Here is a 19,369-nt window from a genome sequence, read left to right on the forward strand (position 1 = left end):
AAGTAGAGGATTGAAATAAATAATTATAAATAGAATTATTATTATTACATTTATTTAGGGAAAGGATTAATTTTTTTAACTTTATATTATTAAAATATTCTTAGTTACTTTTTTTAAAAAAAGATTATCTAAATTTATAAATAAAAATAAAATATTTCTAATTACTTTTAATTACTAATATGATTAAAATATTTATTTATTTTATTTAGATTAAAGACTTTGATCCAATAATTGAATTTCTTTTATTATAATTGGGAAATTATTTTCATAATAAAAAAATAGAAAAAAAATTGGAAAAAGGGGTTTTAAAAAAAGCTGAAAATAAATTATATTTCTATAAATAAATAAAAAATTAATAAAATCAGCTCGACGGCGCGTCGCCGATGAAAAAATGAGTATATATGCATCGGAAGTCGACCGCCATCTTCTTCCAGCGAGGGAAAGGGAAATTCTCTGTTAAAACGAGTTGAATTGAAGTTCAGAGGAAAAGAAAGATCTTCTACTTGGATGGCGCAGATTCCGAACTTGGATAATGCTCCCCTGAATCTCCGAGCACTCAGGTTCTTTATTCTGATCAACGCTTCTTAATTTACTGCTAATTTCTTTCAAACCGTGTCGTCAAGTTTTCATGGTCGGATTTTCAGGGAGCAATCTCAGAAGGAGCTTATAAACATCCTGAAAAATGTGAGTTCCTTTCCCGCGGTTAACAATAATGGCGAATTTGAGTTTCATTAGTTTTTTTTTTTTTTTTTTTTTTTTTTTTTTTTTCTATCTATCTGTTAGGCTACCGATCATGCATTTTACAAATGAAAAAGTTGACTGTACTCGGAGTTTATGGATGATTTAATTAACCTGCAAGTTTAGTATAACATTGGAGATTAGATTTCGAAGAGTTAATTTACGAAATTTGCTTTGAATTTGAATGTTGCTTTATAGATTCGAGGAAGGAAGTGTTTGGTCGTTGATCCTAAGCTTGGAGGTTCTCTTTCATTAATCATTCAAACGTCAATTCTTAAGGTACTCTCTTCTGTTCAATAAAGGCTTGTTTTTACGGGTGGGCGAAGGAGATCGGATACTGGAAGAGTTTATGTGAATATCTCATTTTCCTATCTATATTTGGTTTTCCATTTTCAATCTAGTGAATTGGGTTCTGTTTTTATTCAGTTAAGTCATGTTTTGTCTTACGATGGAGTTTCGTTTTCTAGTGGGAATTTAATTATTTCTCTCACTTGCCAATTTGAATCTTTTGAGGAATTGCTACTGCGTGATACAGGAACATGGAGCTGAATTACGACATCTTTCATCTGATCCAATTCAAACTGACTGCAATAAGGTGGTTTATCTTGTTCGTGCTCAGATGGATTTGATGAGATTTATATGTTCACATATTCAAAATGACACTTCGAAAGGGCTTCAAAGAGAATACTTTGTTTATTTTGTCCCTCGCCGCACAGTGGTTTGTGAGAAGGTAAGAGTTGGCAGCAAGCCGGAGTCATGGACTAATTTTAAATTTTACAAGTTTAAAAACTTTGTTCACATCCTCATAATCAGAGTTAAAATTTAAATGAGGCAGGTTCTGGAGGAAGAAAAGGTCCACCACCTATTGACCATTGGGGAGTATCCTTTATACGTAATTCCATTGGATGAGGATATTCTGTCATTTGAGCTTGATCGTTCTAACAAAGTATGGAAAGAAGTTCATTCAGTCGTTTTATGTGATATTTTCAATGCTTTCTTCGTGCCTGTGCATGATTTGACATTTAACTTTTCTCCCCCTTTCCGGTAGGAATACCTCGTTGATGGTGATACTAGTTCACTCTGGCATATTGCAAAAGCAATCCACAAGCTTGAGGTTTTACAATCTTTCCTGCATATTTTTTTTATGGTACCTAGGATAAAACCTAGAACTGGGGCATATTTAATCTGTTCATGAATCCAATGCTGCTGTATAGTAAGTACATTGCTAGTACTGTAAAAGATGCTGGATTTATTCCCATATTCACTCAATTCATATTCGTGAGTTACTGTGTAATCATGGCATAATTATTTGGTTGTGACGTTAGTTTTCCTTTGGAGCAATACCAAATGTAAGGGCCAAAGGCAAAGCATCTGTCCGTGTTGCTGACATTCTAAATCACTTGCAAACAGAGGAACCTGTTAACTCAAATGATGTAAATGTCTAACTTGAAGCTCTCTTGTTCTCTATCTCTTTCTTTTTGAATTTCATTTAAACAATTTATGCAAGAATTGATTTATTCATTTTATTTCAGATGGCTGTGCCAGAGATAAATACACTCATTCTTTTAGATAGGGAGGTAAAGTTTAACTAAACTCCATTTTCCCCTTGCAAATGTCACTAGGTAACATGGGTTGGATTGTGTAGGTTATACTTCGCTTGTATATTAGTTTCTGTAAATTAGTGATAGGGGTACAGGAGTTACATTTTTTTCAAGGCATGAATAGTTGTATTTGAATCATTTAGATTCAATTTGAATACTTTGTTCTAAAGCTCCTTGGTTTCCATGGAGGTAGTGCTAGTTTGTGTATGATATTTGTCTAGTCTATTCACTTGGCTTTTTTGTTTAAAACTCATTCCTGCTTTTCAGGTAGACATGGTCACTCCCATGTGTTCTCAGTTGACATATGAAGGGTTGGTTGATGAGGTGAGCTAATGCATGGGTGGAGCTTTTTTTTCTTTGCCCCATTGGACGATCACTTGATATTGTTTGACATGAAGATTCTTATGTGGGAAGATAGTTAATTTGCTAGAATGTTTCCCATTTTGGTTTCAAAACCGCACCACACCAACTCTTGCTTATATTTTCTTCGCAGTACTTGTTATAGCTCACTCACCATAATTCAAATAGGTTGGCTATGTATTTGATTTTGTTTTGAAGTTTTCCTATACGTCCTTTGTAGTTTTTGCAAGTGAATAATGGTGCTGTGGAGCTTGATTCATCAATCATGGGTGCTCAACAAGATGGAAAAAAGATTAAGGTTCCACTTAATTCAAGGTTTCTACAATCTTTGCTTGATATCTTTAGCCATCCTTTGCAGCAAGCATTATATGCTGATTCCATCAAATTTTATATTTGTTGGTGTTCTTTCCTTTTTTCGAAATGGAAATACTTGTTTAATTCCTTTGATGAAGTCATTAACTACAAAACACCATTTCAAGATAGTGTTAATCTGGCTGAGTGATTATATTATTCAAGGATTGGAAAATTCAAATCATATTCTACTTTGATGGTAGCTGTTTGTTTGTTTTGTTTTTTTTTTTTTTTTTTTACTCCCGATCTCACTCCTATTTCTGAAATTTGTGTTTATTTCTTTCTTCACTTGTATCTCTAGTGACAAGCTGTATAAAGAAACAAGGGATCTGAACTTCGAAGTGGTTGTCCAGGTTGATCTAGTTTTATCAACTTAATTTAATGCATTGTAATTAACTCCCTGTTTCTCGTCATCCCTTATTTTAAAGTTTGCATGTAAAATTGTTTTAACTCCCTTTCTTGAAGTTCCATTTTCTTAATTGTTATCTTCAGCACAATTGCAGATTCTACGTCAAAAAGCTATGTCCATGAAGGAGGACTATGCAGAGATGTCAACTACCGTAAGCAGTTTATTCTTTTACCATATGATTGTCATTTTCTGTATGTTCTTTTTCCACCTCGCCATTAAGTTGTCATGTCTGTGTTATGTTGTATCCATCCCTTCTGAAAGGGTTGATGTTTCTTTTTTCCTGTTGTATGATAAATTGTCAATCTACACATTCTAATAACTCAAATAATTAAGAAGGAAAAGCTTTTTCAACAAACTCTAATTGGTAGTTCATGTCAAATGCAGACGCAGTCCGTTTCTGAGTTGAAGGACTTCGTTAAAAAGCTTAATTCATTGCCAGAAATGACAGTAAGTATCTTCTACTTTTTCTTCCGTTTTTTCTTTTTCTTCCTTGAAGACTTATCGAGGGGCATTTTACATGATAATAAAATCACTATTTGCCACAATTTCTTTCTAGAGGCACATTAACCTGGCTCAACACTTGTCGACGTTTACTTCAAAGCCATCCTTTCTTGGGCAGCTTGACATGGAACACACAATTATTGAAGCTGAAAGCTATGACATGTAAACTAATATTTTACTCGAGTTTTTGGACATAAATTGTGCTTGTTGACTTGAACTTTTTGTTATATATAATTCTTGCAAGAAAAATATTGAATGCTTTATTTTTGTACGTGATGATGTATATCCAGGAAAAGGAGGCTTTATTTATGATCTTGTGCTTATATGGTCAAAATGTAGAAATCTAGTTGTTGAAGCCTAAATGAAAAGCTACTTTTCATGTTCGTTGTGCAATGCCCTGCTTTTCTTGTTTGGTCTTCTTTATGGTACTTTTAAAGTTCGTTTATGTTGACTTTTTAAAAGTTAATTATCTTTTCAACTTCACATGTACTTGTTGTTTTTCCTCTATGTTTACGTTCTGCGAAGCAGTTATTGTTCGAATAATTATTTAGAACAATCCTTAATTTTTTTTTTTTTTTTTTTTTTTACAACTACCCTGTCAAGTACATTTTTCAATTAAAGAAGTCTCTTCTTTTATTTAAAATAAAAAGTAGTTTTTAAGTACGGTTTTTGAAGGAGTCCTATAGTTATCTTGAAAAGATACTTATCTAGTGCCTACCACTTCTGTAGATTATGTGTTATATGTTGGTGAACATATTATAGTTTCTGCCTGCAGATGTTTTGAGTACATTGAAGAATTGATTCATAAGCAGGAGCCTCTTGTTAAAGTCCTCCGTCTTCTCATCTTGCTTTCTGTTACAAATTCTGGTTTACCTAAAAAGCAATTTGACTACTTGAGGTAAGAATTACTCCATTCAGATTTTTGGTTCCTTCTATTAATTAGGGTACTCTTGGTGCCTTACTTAACTTTTGCATTTTTAGGAGAGAAATACTTCACAGCTATGGGTTTGAACACATGGGCACATTAAATAACATTGAGAAAGCGGGATTAATTAAAAAACAGGTTGGGCCTTCTTCATCTAGATTGAGGGAATTTGTGGTGTACTTTTGAATATTCAAGATCTTACATCATCCATGAAAATGTTCAACCATGATTGTTACGGTCTATTCCTTGCAGGAATCAAGAAGCAACTGGCTGACTATCAAACGTGCTCTGCAACTTGTTGTAGACGACACAAACACAGTCAAGTATTTTTCTTCTTCATCTTGTTACCAATTGTTTTATAGTTGGATTCTTAAATAATTTCAAGGCACATGCAGATCCACATGCAGCAACATTTTTGCTTTTGATTTTTACATTATAGTTCTGTATGTTAGCAATATGTGATACCTTTTCATCTGCTACATCGTAGAACTATGTTTTAGAGTAATGGCACCGCTTCACTTACCTTGAAGTAGCTGTTTTGTAGTTATATTGAAGAGAAATGAATGCTTCTTGCAATTTAACCGATATTGAATTTTTCAAAAGCCCCTAAGGCTGTCGTTTTCTAATCTATTTGAAAGCTATTGTCTTGTACTTTAATGTTTCTTCCCTTTATCTTATGCTTTCCATTTTAGAATTTCTCTAAATTTATGGCTTCCAGCAGCTATGAGCTGAAACCATAAGCATATAAACTTTTACTGTCAAGATATAAAACTGTGTTGAATTACCACTTGAGTTTTGAGTTTATATTATAATTGCTTTTCGTAAAGTAATACTCAAGTATTTGATATGGATTTCTACCATGATAGATTTAGCCAGTTAAATTTGTGCTCCAATTTAGGAGTGGTCTTCTCTTCTTTTTTTTTTTTTTTTTCCTTTTTTTTTTTCTTTTTCATTTAGTACAATAATGTCCTTTTTTCCATTTTTCTACCTTAATTAAAAGCTTCTTATGGTTCAATATAAAATTGTGGCAGAGTTGGCGTCTACTCTACATTTAGAGTGATGTGTTCAAGAGAATTATACAAATGACGATGCATTGATGAACAGATATATTTTTTTAAATGTTGAGTAAGACAAATTGTAAGAACTGAAATAAAAAGGGAACATTTATCTTTTTACTCATTTGTATGAAGGGATCTTATTGTATGGATTTTTCACTCGGGGCCTGTCTAGGATTGTTAGCATTTTACAATTGGCACCTCTGATTCATACCCAGTTTAGAATTGCATGTGATCTTTGTTTCCACCATCTATAACTCATGCACCATCTTATGCCAAAAGTGCTGCTCTACATGGTGAAATTCAGTGCAAGGTTAATTTTTACAAAACGTCTGCCTTTTTGGCTGTCAATATATTTTGACTTCTATTTATTATGGTGCAGCCCAACTGATATTGCCTACGTCTTTTCTGGATATGCTCCTCTTAGCATTCGTCTTGTCCAACAAGCTGTTAGGTCTGGATGGTAAGCCTTTTTTTATTTTGTGAAAATTTCTAATATTTGCAAGGTTAAAATATCATTTTGGTCTCCATACTTTGAAACTTATTTAATTTTAGTACTTACTTTCTAATGTCCAAATTTGGTTCTTGTCCTTTCAATATAACCGAAAATTAGTGCCTTATGGTTTGTTTGAAGTTAATTTTTAGGACTTAATAAAAGAATAGGCATAATTTTCATTTAAAAAAAGACACCATGTGAATGTATATACCTAATTTTTAGGCAAAAAGCTTATACGGACTAAATATTTTTACCGAAAATGAACCATGGGGACTAATTTTGAGATATATTGAAAGTAGAGGGACTAAAGTGAAATAAGTCCCAAAGTGTAAGGACTAAAATTGTACTTTGACCTATTTGCAATCAATGCATAATCTTTTCTTGTTAGTTACACTTTTAACAATGAATATTGTGAAGAAAAAAAAATGGCACAATTCTAATTTGCGATCTCATTCTAAGTAATTTTAAATTTAACTTTAATTGGGTTTGGTTTTCTGTAAGCTCTTAGGGCGGGATTGTTATAAGTGTCATTAATTTCATAAACTGTTTTTCTTACTTCGCTAACTAGTTTCCTTTTCCCATTAATTACGTTTGTTCCCGTTCTCAAATTTGTTCAGAATCTACTATTTCTCCGTATGTATGTGCATAAATTTTTGTACTTCGGGTATGATTTACCTCCATCTTTTCAATTTCATCTCATTGCGTATATGTGTCAGGCGTCCTGTTGAAGAAATTTTGAAGTTATTGCCTGGGCCTCATTCAGAAACAAAGAGAGTCAGTAAATTTATCTTCACAATTTTTATGTTTTTTTGTAATTTTGTTTCCTTTTATCGTGGCTTGATTTTTCATAATTCTGGTATCTTTATCTCTCTCTCCCTTTCCCCATCCTGTTCTTTTAATCTAGGGTGGATTCCTTGGCAGTTCATCATACGATTCCTTGCAAGGGGCTTCAACCAGTAATGACAAGTAAGTCTCAACTCTCTCAATATATATGTTTAAGTTGGGAGGCTAGTATTTATTTTAGCCTTACAGCTGGTCGTGTAACTACCTAACTAAAAGGTACCTAACTAAAAGGTCTCACACTAATAGAGATGTATTCTTTACTTATAAACCCATGATCATTCCCTAAATTAGCCATTGTGGGACTCCCTCCCAACAATCCTCAACAATCCTCCCCTCGAACAAAGTACCCACTATAGAGCCTCCCCCGAGGCCTATGGAGCCCTCGAACAGCCTCCCTTTAGTCGAGGCTCGACTCCTTCTCTGGAGTCCTCGAACAAAGTACACCCTTTGTTCGACACTTGAGTGACTTTTGACTACACCTTCGAAACTCACAACTTCTTTGTTCGACATTTGAGGATTCTATTGACATGGCTAAGTTAAGGGCATGACTCTAATACCATGTTAGGAATCACAACTCTCCACAATGGTATGATATTGTCCACTTTGAGTATAAGCTCTCGTGGTTTTGTTTTGGGCTTCCCCAAAAGACCTCATACCAAAGGAGATGTATTCCTTACTTATAAAACTCATGATCATTCCATAAAGTAGCCAATGTGGGACTCCCTCCTCACAATCCTCAACATGAAAGAAGCCAAAATACAGAAAACAAGCAAAGCAATTACAAGTGTAGCCCCTTTACGAAAAGTCAAGTATTATATCTTATACTGGAGTAGGGTGTTTTGGTCCTCTGGTTTTGCAATGTCCAACTTATTCGCTCGTGATTTAACCAATATGGATACAGAAAAAGTGGAGTTTCTTTGTTTAAGAAGTGAGCTTCAGTATCATTGATATATTGGCTGTGAATTTGTTATATCATATATATTGATCAATATGTAATGCTTGTTTATAAAAATTACTACGCTAAAGAATACCGAGAAGAGACACGTTCGTTAATGCAGTTTCCACATAATGCACTAGTGAGTATTTCATTGATTTGACTTTGACAATTAAATGGTTCAACTTGTCATAGAGTGACAGATGGAAGGCGCACAGTTGTGCTCGTCGTTTTTATTGGAGGAGTCACATTTGCTGAGATTTCTGCTCTTCGATTTCTCAGTGGTCAGGTATGGAATTAACATTTTCTATTAAATTTTGTTGATCTTGTATGAGTTCAGAAAGATCTAATTAGTAAACTTGTTAGAACAGTTAACGTGAAGGTAGAAAATATTAGGAAGTTAATTTCCCAAACTAAAGAAATATTAAGAAACATTTTATTTGGAATACAAGCTAAATTGCCCTAGTTATCATTTATCTATAATTAATCCGAGTAATTGATATTAACATGTACATTAATGATAACATTTTACTGGAAGAGAGCATATCAATGGTGTTTCATGTTTGTCACTTACAGTCATAACTTTGCAAATGACTAGTAAGAGTTGGTCATATCCGTATAAGAACAGATCAAAGAGAAGGAGAAAGGGAAAAATGAAAAAAGAAAAAGAAAAAGAAGAGAAAAACTTGTGGAAGTTACAGACCGAGCATGCCTAGTCATCTTTAGCTAAGAATGAATGATATCTGCCACAGCTTGTCTATAGTTGAATTCTAATGGGTTTTACGCCCAACCGAATCGAATCGAATTGAATCAACTGGATATGATTATCCCGCCGTTTTTAGGCTCGATGCATTGTGTTCGGTATATGTTTCTTTGTAGGGCTTTCCCCCCAAGAAATTCTCATTAGATTGTTCTCGTCTTGCAGGAGGGAATGGCCTACGAGTTGATAGTTGGTACCACGAAGATTGTTAGTGGCAATAGCTTGACTGAATCATTCATGGAGAAGTTAGGCTAATTGTGTTTCTAAAAGGGAAATAAATCATTTCATACATCTAAGCTATTTATCTAATTTGATCTGCAATGTGCTCAAACCTTTTTGGTTCACTTAATACTTTGATCTGTTCGTCACGTTTTTTTCTCTTTCGATTGAGATTAGTCGACCGTGACAATACAGAGTGTTGGTTTGCCCCTGTTCTTGCAGTAACCTGTATCCAAAAAACATGACCCAAGAGTGTAAAAATCCTCTTATTTTCTATGATTTGATATTCCATTTCAGATTACTTCAAAAGAACAGCCATTTGTGTAAGTAATCTTAGCACTTTCTTCACCAAATTTCAAACAAGAATTACATAATTCTACATGAAAATTTCTTCATTATAATTACAGTAATATTATCTAGTATTATTAATGCCTTATAATTACAAGGGTGAAGATGGTCCATCAAAGCGTTGAAAGAGCTCTAGAATGCTTCCTGCTTTCCTCTTTGCTCTGTCTGTGCCATTCTCAGATACTTCTTTCAGTGCCTCTTCAGCACCATGCTCCCTAGCTAGCTTCAACTGCTCGAAATCGGTACTGCAAAGTGACCACAGCACGGCTGCAGCGTTTTCCCGGTTCCGTGGCGAACCAGTTTTGATGAACTCTAACAGAACCGCCATTGGCTCGGCTTGCCCTATTGCTACCTTTCCTTCATGGTGAGTTGCAAGAATGGCCAGAATGGCTAGAGCTTCATCCACCATGCCACCTCCAGTGTCTTTCAGAAATCCCATGAGTGGAGTCACAATGCCTGCTCTTAGAGCCCTTGCTTTGTTTCCCTGATAGATTGAAAGATTGAAGATAGCAGTGGCAGCATCCTTCTTTCCTCTGGGAGTACCTTCACAAAGCAAGCTTATGAGAGCAGGAATCGCACCAGCTGCTCCGATGGCGACCTTGTTCTCGTCTATCACGGATAAGCTGAAAAGGGTCGCAGCTGCATTTTCCCTTGCTTCCATACTGCCATTTTTCAGCACTTCAACAATAGCAGGAATGGCTCGAAGATCGACAATCGTTCTTTTGTTACTGTCGTTGATTGAAAGATTCAATAGTGCTGTAACTGCATGCTCCTGAGTCCTAGTATCATTTGAGGATAATAGTTCGACGAGGAACGGAATGGCTCCCGCCTCGGCGATACAAATTCTGTTATCGGAATTCCTCTTCGCTAGGAGTCGGAGCTCACCAGCAGCTGATCTTTTCTGTTCTGGAGATCCATTAACCAGTTTTAGCAGTAAGGCGTCAATGGTAGCCCGATCGCAGTCTGAAATACCGCTTCCAGGTTTCTTGCTTCTGCAGTTACCTTGCTTCCTTGGCAATTCAACGCCATTGTTCTCACACCACAAAGAAATCAGGCTCTTCAAGACGTAATTTGGTGTTAAGGCTGTATGTTGTAAAGCTTGCTGAGTTTTTGGACAGGTTTTGTGCCCTGCATCCAACCATTTCTGAATGCAAGATCTCTCGTACGTCTGCAAGAGGTCACACGGTAGCGAGACGAATAAGAATAACAATAAGTAAAAAAAACATTGCATAAGTCAATACGATGCTCACCTGCCCGGTCGAGACGATGACGGGATCCCTCATTAATTCAAGAGATATGGGGCACCTGAAATCGTCGGGAATGACAGGAGATCTGTGTTTAATAGTCGTACTTTTTTCATCTTGAGAAGTTTCAATTTCTGGGTTTTCTGATTGTACATAATCCTTCAACTTCTTTAAAATGGACGACAGTTTACCAAAAACATCCCCCGGGTCTCCTCCATCGATCGAGATCACCAGCTCATGGATCGCTAACGACTCTTTCTTCAGATCGTTTATACTCCGAAGATGCAGTTTTTCAGAAACTCTTCTCAATATTGCAGGGTCAGGATCTTTTTCTTCCTCTAATATGACTAAATCCTTGCCTAACTCTGCATCAGCTGAACCTACTCTCTCTTTCGCTCGTTTGAATTGGGCATGAACAAGCTCGGTCTGAAATCGATGAAATAAGCAGTTCGTCATCGGTAACTGGTAAGTGTATAACTCATCCAACTAAGCATAGCAAACCTTATGCACAATGAACATTCAAGGAGGTGATAACCGTACCTGTTCTCGAACCTCATCCGAGATCCCGAGCTTGTCGATGGGAAGCTTGCTGAGTGCTGCTTCAATATCTTCAGTCATATGATGAAACTCAAGTACTAATTTCTCTAATTCCGAAGCCTGAGATGCAATAGTTCAATGAATTCAGGTAACAAGTTCAAAACAACAACTTGAAAGCTAACACTCTCTTAGTAGTCAAAGTAGATAATTGTGAGATCCCACATCGGTTGGGGAGGAGAACGAAGCACTCTTTGTAAGGGCGTGGAAACCTCTCCCTGACAGACGCGTTTTAAAAGTCTTGAGGAGTAGCCCGAAAGGAAAAACCCAACAAGGACAATATCTACTAACAGTGGGCTTAGGTTGTTACAAATGATATCAGAGTTAGACACCGGGCAATGTGCTAGCAAGAAGGTTGAGCCATGAAGGGAGGTGGACACGAGGCGGTGAGCTAGCAAGGACGTTGGGCCTCAAAAATGGTGGATTGGGAGGTCCCACATCGATTGGAGAGGAGAACGAAGGCCAACGAAGATACCAGTCCCCGAAGGATCCCACTCCGGAGAACGAATCATTCTTTATAAGGATGTGGAAACCTCTACCCAACAGACAGACGCGTTTATCGAGTAAATAATCACAAACACAATAGAACGCCATATAAAATCATCAAAGCTAGAGATTAACAAGGCTGTTTTCTTCAAACAATGAAATTCCTTGGCTGATCAACTTGTTCTTCAATCAAATGATCAAATTTTCCAGAAGATTCACAGTTTCATCATCCCAGATTCTCAGCAACCAAACACAAAATTCAAGAACGCGAAACTTAAAGGAACCAAAACAGAATTCATTACCTGAAATAGCTTGCTACCTCGGCTGACCGATCTAAGAAGCTCTGCAGCAGAATCCAAAGCAATTTTCAGCAACTCCAAACCCTTAAGAACATCTAATTCAAGTTCTTCATCTCCATCTCTCAATTCCTCAAACAAAGGGCTTAACAGCTTCACCCTTCGAATCAAATCCCCATACACCTTCTTGCATATGCCGTTATACTCAGGAAGCCCCGATATCTCCCTCAAAGCCTCCCCCAGTTGACTCACCACCATGTCTTTCAGGTCCTTCCCCGATGGACCCATCTCGATTTCCTGCAAAATGGTGAAGAATCGCCCTCGAATCCCTTGAATTCGAGGATTTTAAGAAGACCCAGATGAGAGAATCGGTTCGATTTCGATTGAACTGTTCAAACTAGGACGATTTAGTAAGAAATTTAGAACAGGGGCGCGTGGAAAACTCCATGGATGTTGAATTTGAAGATGGGTTAATGAAGAACGGTTGTATTTATAGTGCTGCCATTGAGGTAAAGTAATTGAAGTTTTAGGCTTAGGTGAGCCGTCGAGGGAGATGATTTCATTTGACAATGAATTTCTCAAATTTATATTTAATATTTGGACATTGGAGAAGACTTCGGCCGCTTAGGGCATGATTATAAAAATCTTTATCAATTACGGTTGAATTTCTCTCACTCGACTTTTAATGAAAATACATATATAGATCGTATGGATATGAAAAATTTTGCTATCCACGTTGCTAACGATGACGTGGGAGCTGGTGCCAACTCAATATATGGACGTCGAGGAAATGGTTGTGATTTTCCTACCCGTCGTTGTGCACGATATGAATAAATGAATGAAGGGGTGGATAGAATAATGTGAAGATAATTTGCAAGATTTGACACGTAAGTGTCTAGACACTTCCATGTTGTTTTGGATGTGATGATAGACTTCATTCAATCCTATTAAAGACACTTAATGTGAGATCGTCATCGGTTGGAAAGGGGAACGAAACATTTCTTATAAGAGTGTGAAAACTTCTTCCTAGAAGAGGCATTCTAAACCCTTGAGGGGAAGCCCTTGAAGGGAAAGCCCAAAAAGGACAATATCTACTAGCGGTGGGGTTAGGTTGTTACAAATGGTATCAGAGCCAGATATCGAGTGGGGTACTACCGAGGACGTTGGGCCCTCCAAGAAGGTGGATTGTGAGATCCCAGATCAGTTGAGCTAGACACCAACACCTCCACGGGTGAGAAGTGGTGACGGTTTGAGGTACTCATATTGCGTTACCTAATTCTTCGAACTATAGATATGATTTCACGGTTCAACCACTGAAACCAAATCTCTTATTTTATCGCAACTAAAGTCAACATAAGTGTAGTCAATCGCCTATGCTACATGACTAGAAATGTGAGATTGTCACAAATGCCCTTATCGTGTGTTCCCAAAACTATGAATTCATATTCATCCTCCCTCGATGGGAAGGACCAACATCCGATTCCACGGTTGGATTGAAGGTCCCAAGTAGTAAATAATTGAATTTTCACTACATGAACAATACGTACCTAAGTGTGAGCATTGATATTTTTTATGTATCTGATATCCGTCATCCCCATATATAAGAATTTTTGGCTCTACAGTGAGGATAATGGTACCACGTGATTTATTGTCCATTAGGATTTATATCCTAAAGTCTCGTAATTAATTATTTTACTATTATTTTATTTACCATTTATAACTTTTGTAATTGATTCAATATATCTATCATTTTGATAACTTGACCAAATTCAGCTAAAAATATGTGATATCCCGCATCGGTTGGGGAGGAGAACGAAACATCATTTATAAGGGTGTAGAAACTTCTCCCTCTCCCTAGCATACGTGTTTTAAAAATCTTGAGGGGAAGCCCGAGAGAGAAAGCCCAAAGAGGACAATATATGCTAGCGGTTGGCTTAGGGCGTTATAAATGGTATCAGAGCCCGACACTGGACGATGTGCTAGTGAGGAGGCTGTTCCTCGAAGAGGATAGACACAAGGAGGTGTTGTGCCAGTAAGGACGTTGGGCTCGTCCAGTGAGGAGGCTGTTCCTCGAAGGGGGTAGACACGAGGAGGTGGTGTGCCAGTAAGGACGCTGGGCCCCGAAGGGGGTGGATTTAGTGGAGTCCCACATCGATTGGAGAAAGCAACGAGTGACATCGAGGACGCTGGACCCTAAAGGGGTTGTGATATCCCACATTGGTTGAGGAAGAGAACGAAAGTGTGAAAAACTCTCTCTAGCAGACGCATTTTAAAAACAGAGAGAAAGTCCGAAAGAAAAAGTCCAAAAAAGTCCATAACTACTAGTGATAATTTCTATTTATATGGGAAAATGGAAATGCAGGGAGTCAATTGCGCGTATACACCAAACGTGGCCAATAAATCACGCGCCGCCGAAGAGAGAGACACCAGTGGGCCCTCCTTCTAGATATGTAATTCCACGTATTATTAATTTAATTTCAAAATAATATTATTATATTTAAAAACCAAACAACACAAGCAAGCATTTTTTTAGTTTTTTTATCTCGTTTTTATTTTGGTTGTTAGATCTCTTTTGAAATTTTGATTTAAGTCCATCCATGATTATTTATATTATTTTTTTTTCAATTTAGTCCTTATAATTTTAAAAATTAAAATTTCGTCCTTATAATTTAATAAAATCTTTTAAATAGAAACCGAATTTTAGTAATTCATGAGATTAATTTAATATTTAAAATTAAAGAGACTAAAATCTAACATTTTTTATTTAAAATAATATAAAGATTTGACTTACCGAAAGTCAAAAACAAATAAATATATATTATTAGACTAATATTTTAAAACTAAATTTTAATAAATCTTTGTACTAATTAGTAATAAATTAGTTAATAAATCTTTGTATTATTTTTAAAACGACACTTTATTTGAACTTTAATTAATAATAAATTAGTTAAAAATCACTTTTTGATTTAATTTTCTATGAAATTAATAATTAAGTCCCTAAACTTTATATATATATATATATATATATATATTAATTTCTAAAAATTAAAAAATGGTTAAAGTACTCTTAATAAAATTTAAAATTTATCTCTACCAACCCATTAATAATTTAATAAAATATAAAATAATTTATAACCATAATAAATAGTAGGTGTCGAAAATTTGTATGTCATGATTACGTAATGGAGGCTGCTTTATACGTTCAACATATATTAAAAAATTTAATAATAAAAAAATAAAAGCTTTTTTTAATTAAAAGTAAAAATAAATCAAACCAATGACATAACTATAATTTTTTTTTCCTCTCTTTAATTGAATTTTGAAGTGTACATAAATACTTTTGGTATAACTACAGATAGAAAATTAATAGCATTAGATAAGTATACGTAACATTTCTAATATTTGTATGTCTTTTTTTTTTCATGACATGTTTGAGCATACAATCGAAACAAGAGGTAGACTATTCCTACGATCACTGGGAGCAGAATACCTCATTCGACCTTTAGGTTTGCAACTCCGAATAACTCGGTTGGACATTGGTGGCTTTGCATCTATACCATTAGGAACTTCAAAAGCAACAAAGTCATTGGAAGTCGGAGACATGAAAATTGCCGAACCAGATCCTACTATGGTCGTAGCTTCAGATGTTGATGGTGTAGATTCTCCATCGAACGTGATTGTAGATGTGGACGGAGTAGGAATTACTGGGAACGAGACAGTAGAAGGTGAAGAAGTCGATATCATGGCTAGATCACTCGATACTACGTTAAGCATGGCTCGAGACGTTGCCATGGATGTGAAAGGAGAAGAGAGAGTAAAAAGGAAGAACACGAACAAGAAATGACCGTGTCGTAGAGCCATTGACAATGAACGAACGCTTATAGAATCAAATTTTTAGATTTAGTGATGACATTGTGACCCGACCGGACATTTAAATAGGGCCGAAGAGAGGGAGTAAAGGTAGATAACTTTTGAAATGCACCGCTGTCATGAATTTGGTATTTCTATGCTCGTGCATTTCATAACTACAAGAAGTCAACTCCTTTGACCAATTTGCTTCCGACATACCAACGTGGACCATACCTTCTCCATTTTGTTTCTAATAATTAATACGTGGAATATTATGATTGGTCCACGTGGAGCAGTAGTAGCTTACCTGTTTAGACGGCATAAGAAAAGTGGGACACGGACTAAAATATTTGAGGGATATCAGCTTCCCAGCTTAATCTGGCGCCACGTGTAATCATGATGGACGATCTTGTCCACGCGGAAGATCTCAACCACCCATCCTCGTCATCAAACCTGTGACTAAAAAGATAAGATCCTAAACCCGTGCTATCTTCCACATTTCTCGGATGATCAATCCGCCAGCCTGGCAATATAATTTAGAGAAAAATATAATTTAATCCTAATAATTATAACCTATGAATTTTTTTTATATATAAATATCAATTTTAATTAGTTCACTTAATTACTTTAAAAAAAAAAAAGATTATTTTTCTCATTTAATTTTTATAAATATTTATTTATTTTATTAAAGTGAACTCGAAATTAGGGCTTATTGGGCTTGCAACTAATCACTATGAAATCCGTAGAAGCCCAATACTACATATTGGGCCTTAAGCCCAAACAAATTGAATAAGTAAATTATACATATATATATTTTTTATTAAAATTAATTGGTTTAAAATTAATTTACCTATAACAATATAAAATAAAAGAATATATAAAAAGAACAAATAAAATGCATTAAAAAAATATAAAGGGGCATGACGAAAACCCCACTTTTTTTTTTTAATAAGAAAAAATTTATTTTTCATGCATGAAAATAACTTATTCCATTTTAGAACGGCATTCTTCGTCCATAATCACGTGATATAATATAATTTATTACCAATTTAAATATAGTTCAATAGATTAAATAGTAAAGTGTTTTATGAATTAATATTTTATTTTTATTAAAAATAAAAAATATGAATAAATTTTCCTAACAACCCTTAATTTTAATTTGAATATGAATTATTTGGATTAGGTTAATTTATTAATTATTTTATAAATATAATTTTATTTATAAATAAAAAAAAAAAAAAAAGTCAATTGTGTGAAGGTAGGAATTCAACCTATGAGAATATAATAGAATTCAATTTCTAATTTCCTATGACTTTTCAATTTTCCGTTTAATAATAATAATAAATAAATAATAAAAATAAAAGCCGAAGAATGCATGCGGCAGCCACCCACGACTTGAGTTTTAATTAATTAATTAATTTGTTTTTATTTTATTCGGTTTTTTCGTTTCTTCTTCCACAAAACGGCGTTTTGTTGAAGGTTTTACAGCTTGGGAGATCGATCGGGAACAATCCTTCAACTGACTCTGAATCTCCCGGTGGGACCCCACCGGAACCCTCTTCAACCGGCCGCCGCCGCGACCCTCCGACCACTTCTTTTTCCGTTTCCCAATTCTTCATCCTTCCGAAATGGTGAAAGTTTTGCCTGTTCACTTCGGAACCGTGAAATCTTTCCCCAAATTAGACGCTCGTTTTGATCTTCCGGCGGCCAAGCTCACCGTCTCTGGTTTCAACAGGCTTCCTCTGTCCCAAAAGTTTCCGCCGCTTTCCTTGAAAGTTTCTGCGACTGGTGAGAAGATTTCGGTGCTTGGAGATTGGACCCAAGAGAGTTCCCTGCAGTTTCGCGATGAATCTCCTGTGTCGATCGAGCTTAAGTCTATTTGTAGTGAACTTGAGTTCGATAAGGCTATTACGGATGCAGAGAAACGAAACGAGCCCGTGATTATTGTATGGTATGTATGCATTTCTTGTCGGATTTTCTGGGAAATGTTCACTTAATTATGAAGGTTTCTTCCAGAGCAGAGAAAGAAATCTAAACGATGTGAATGCATTTGAGCTTGACTGGATAGTGTTTGATCAGAAATTTATCTGTTTATCAGGAAAAATTGTCCTCAATTGCTTGATTTTCCCTTGCAATTTCATTGATTGTGATCATTTTGAATTGAACGATTTGATATTTTTTGTCCAGTTTTCATTACCAGCATTTCAAGCAGTATTTTATATTCTTTTGTTGAAAAATGCGTTCGTGTGGATCTGTAGGATGGCAAACTGGTGCAGAAATTATATTTATCTAAAGCCCCAATTGGAAAGATTGGCTGCTGATTATTACCCCAGGTTAGCTCTTAGCTCATTTCTAATCAACTGAATGTAAAATATGAATAGTATCATCATTTTCCAAGCGCTGGATAATGCTTAGAAGACCTGTGTGCTAAGTACTTACTGAAATTGTGCTTGATCATTTAGATTGCAATTCTACTGCATTGATGTCAATATGGTGCCTCACAAGCTAGTTGTTCGTGCAGGATTAGCTGTAAGTTCTTTCCAAAGCTTTTTGATGCTTCTTCCATTTTGTTTGTGTTGCCATAAATCTTTATAAGAGAGTTGAGTTCTGATAAATCCAATGGATATTGTTCTTGAGGTTCTGTTTACAATTGAAGTTAGACTCATGTTTCATTGCCTTCTCGAACATATACAATTTACGGTTCGATCATAGGAGACATAGGACATGTTGAGCCTTTGTTACTTTGATGAATTTGCATCTGTTTTGATGTTTACTAACATTCAATCTTTCCATTCATGGGTCTACAAGTTCTAATAGTTTCAAATTTTCACTTTTCTTCATGTATCTCTACTGTTCGTCTTTAAATCTACCAGAAGATGCCAGCCATACAGGTGAGTTTCTTCACGATCAGATATCTTACAACTGGAATCCCTCCTCTCTACTAATGACAAGATCTTGATTATGTTTGTTGCAGCTATGGAAGGATAGTAAGAAACAAGACGAGGTGATTGGTCTTTACAAAGCATATTTAGTTGTCAACGATGTTCAGAAAATGATTGAGCGTGAGCTTACAGGCGAGTAACTTACGATTCATTCTTACCCGCATCGTCTTATCCACTTTGTGGTATTAGAATTGATTTGACAGCATCTCACAGAAATTCCTTTCTGCTTATATTCATCAACATAAAGAAGAAGGCCTGGCTTGCCCTCTTGCCAAGTTTTTTTCATTACAGATATCATTTCTTTGTTGTCATAAGGTGGATGATCTAACATGTATGTCCAATTCTTAACAATATATGTATTCGTTGTCACATCATGAGGATGTCTTATTTGAAAGGCTTTACCAGCGTTTTTACACCA

General features: G+C 35.6%; 3 protein-coding genes across 3 annotated transcripts; 2 read left to right on the top strand and 1 right to left on the bottom strand.

Moving 5' to 3' along the window:
* The first annotated feature begins 346 nt into the window (after positions 1–346).
* On the top strand, positions 347–9,504 carry ATVPS33 (Sec1/munc18-like (SM) proteins superfamily). Its single transcript, XM_023686146.2, has 22 exons — positions 347–560; positions 645–684; positions 937–1,017; positions 1,274–1,468; positions 1,574–1,684; positions 1,787–1,852; positions 2,064–2,171; positions 2,271–2,315; positions 2,607–2,663; positions 2,920–3,014; positions 3,352–3,403; positions 3,554–3,610; positions 3,844–3,906; positions 4,016–4,122; positions 4,736–4,858; positions 4,942–5,023; positions 5,138–5,208; positions 6,323–6,403; positions 7,153–7,210; positions 7,341–7,402; positions 8,409–8,502; positions 9,139–9,504. The coding sequence occupies exons 1-22, from the start codon at positions 508–510 to the stop codon at positions 9,226–9,228; spliced, it is 1,791 nt and encodes a 596-aa protein (XP_023541914.2). The 5' UTR covers positions 347–507; the 3' UTR covers positions 9,229–9,504.
* On the bottom strand, positions 9,459–12,704 carry LOC111801915 (U-box domain-containing protein 14). The gene is made up of 4 exons (XM_023686145.2): positions 12,167–12,704; positions 11,325–11,441; positions 10,791–11,210; positions 9,459–10,708 (listed from the first exon to the last, which is right to left on the bottom strand). The coding sequence occupies exons 1-4, from the start codon at positions 12,446–12,448 to the stop codon at positions 9,632–9,634; spliced, it is 1,896 nt and encodes a 631-aa protein (XP_023541913.2). The 5' UTR covers positions 12,449–12,704; the 3' UTR covers positions 9,459–9,631.
* Positions 12,705–17,452: 4,748 nt separating this feature from the next.
* LOC111801918 (thioredoxin-like 3-2, chloroplastic) lies at positions 17,453–19,369 on the top strand. The gene is made up of 5 exons (XM_023686152.2): positions 17,453–17,960; positions 18,268–18,342; positions 18,472–18,538; positions 18,883–18,900; positions 18,984–19,369. Exons 1-5 carry the CDS (start codon positions 17,638–17,640, stop codon positions 19,089–19,091), a joined length of 591 nt encoding a protein of 196 aa, XP_023541920.2. The 5' UTR covers positions 17,453–17,637; the 3' UTR covers positions 19,092–19,369.

Source organism: Cucurbita pepo, chromosome 9 (genome assembly GCF_057944985.1).
Source record: "Cucurbita pepo subsp. pepo isolate OVF chromosome 9, ASM5794498v1, whole genome shotgun sequence".
Classification (NCBI taxonomy): Eukaryota; Viridiplantae; Streptophyta; class Magnoliopsida; order Cucurbitales; family Cucurbitaceae; genus Cucurbita; species Cucurbita pepo.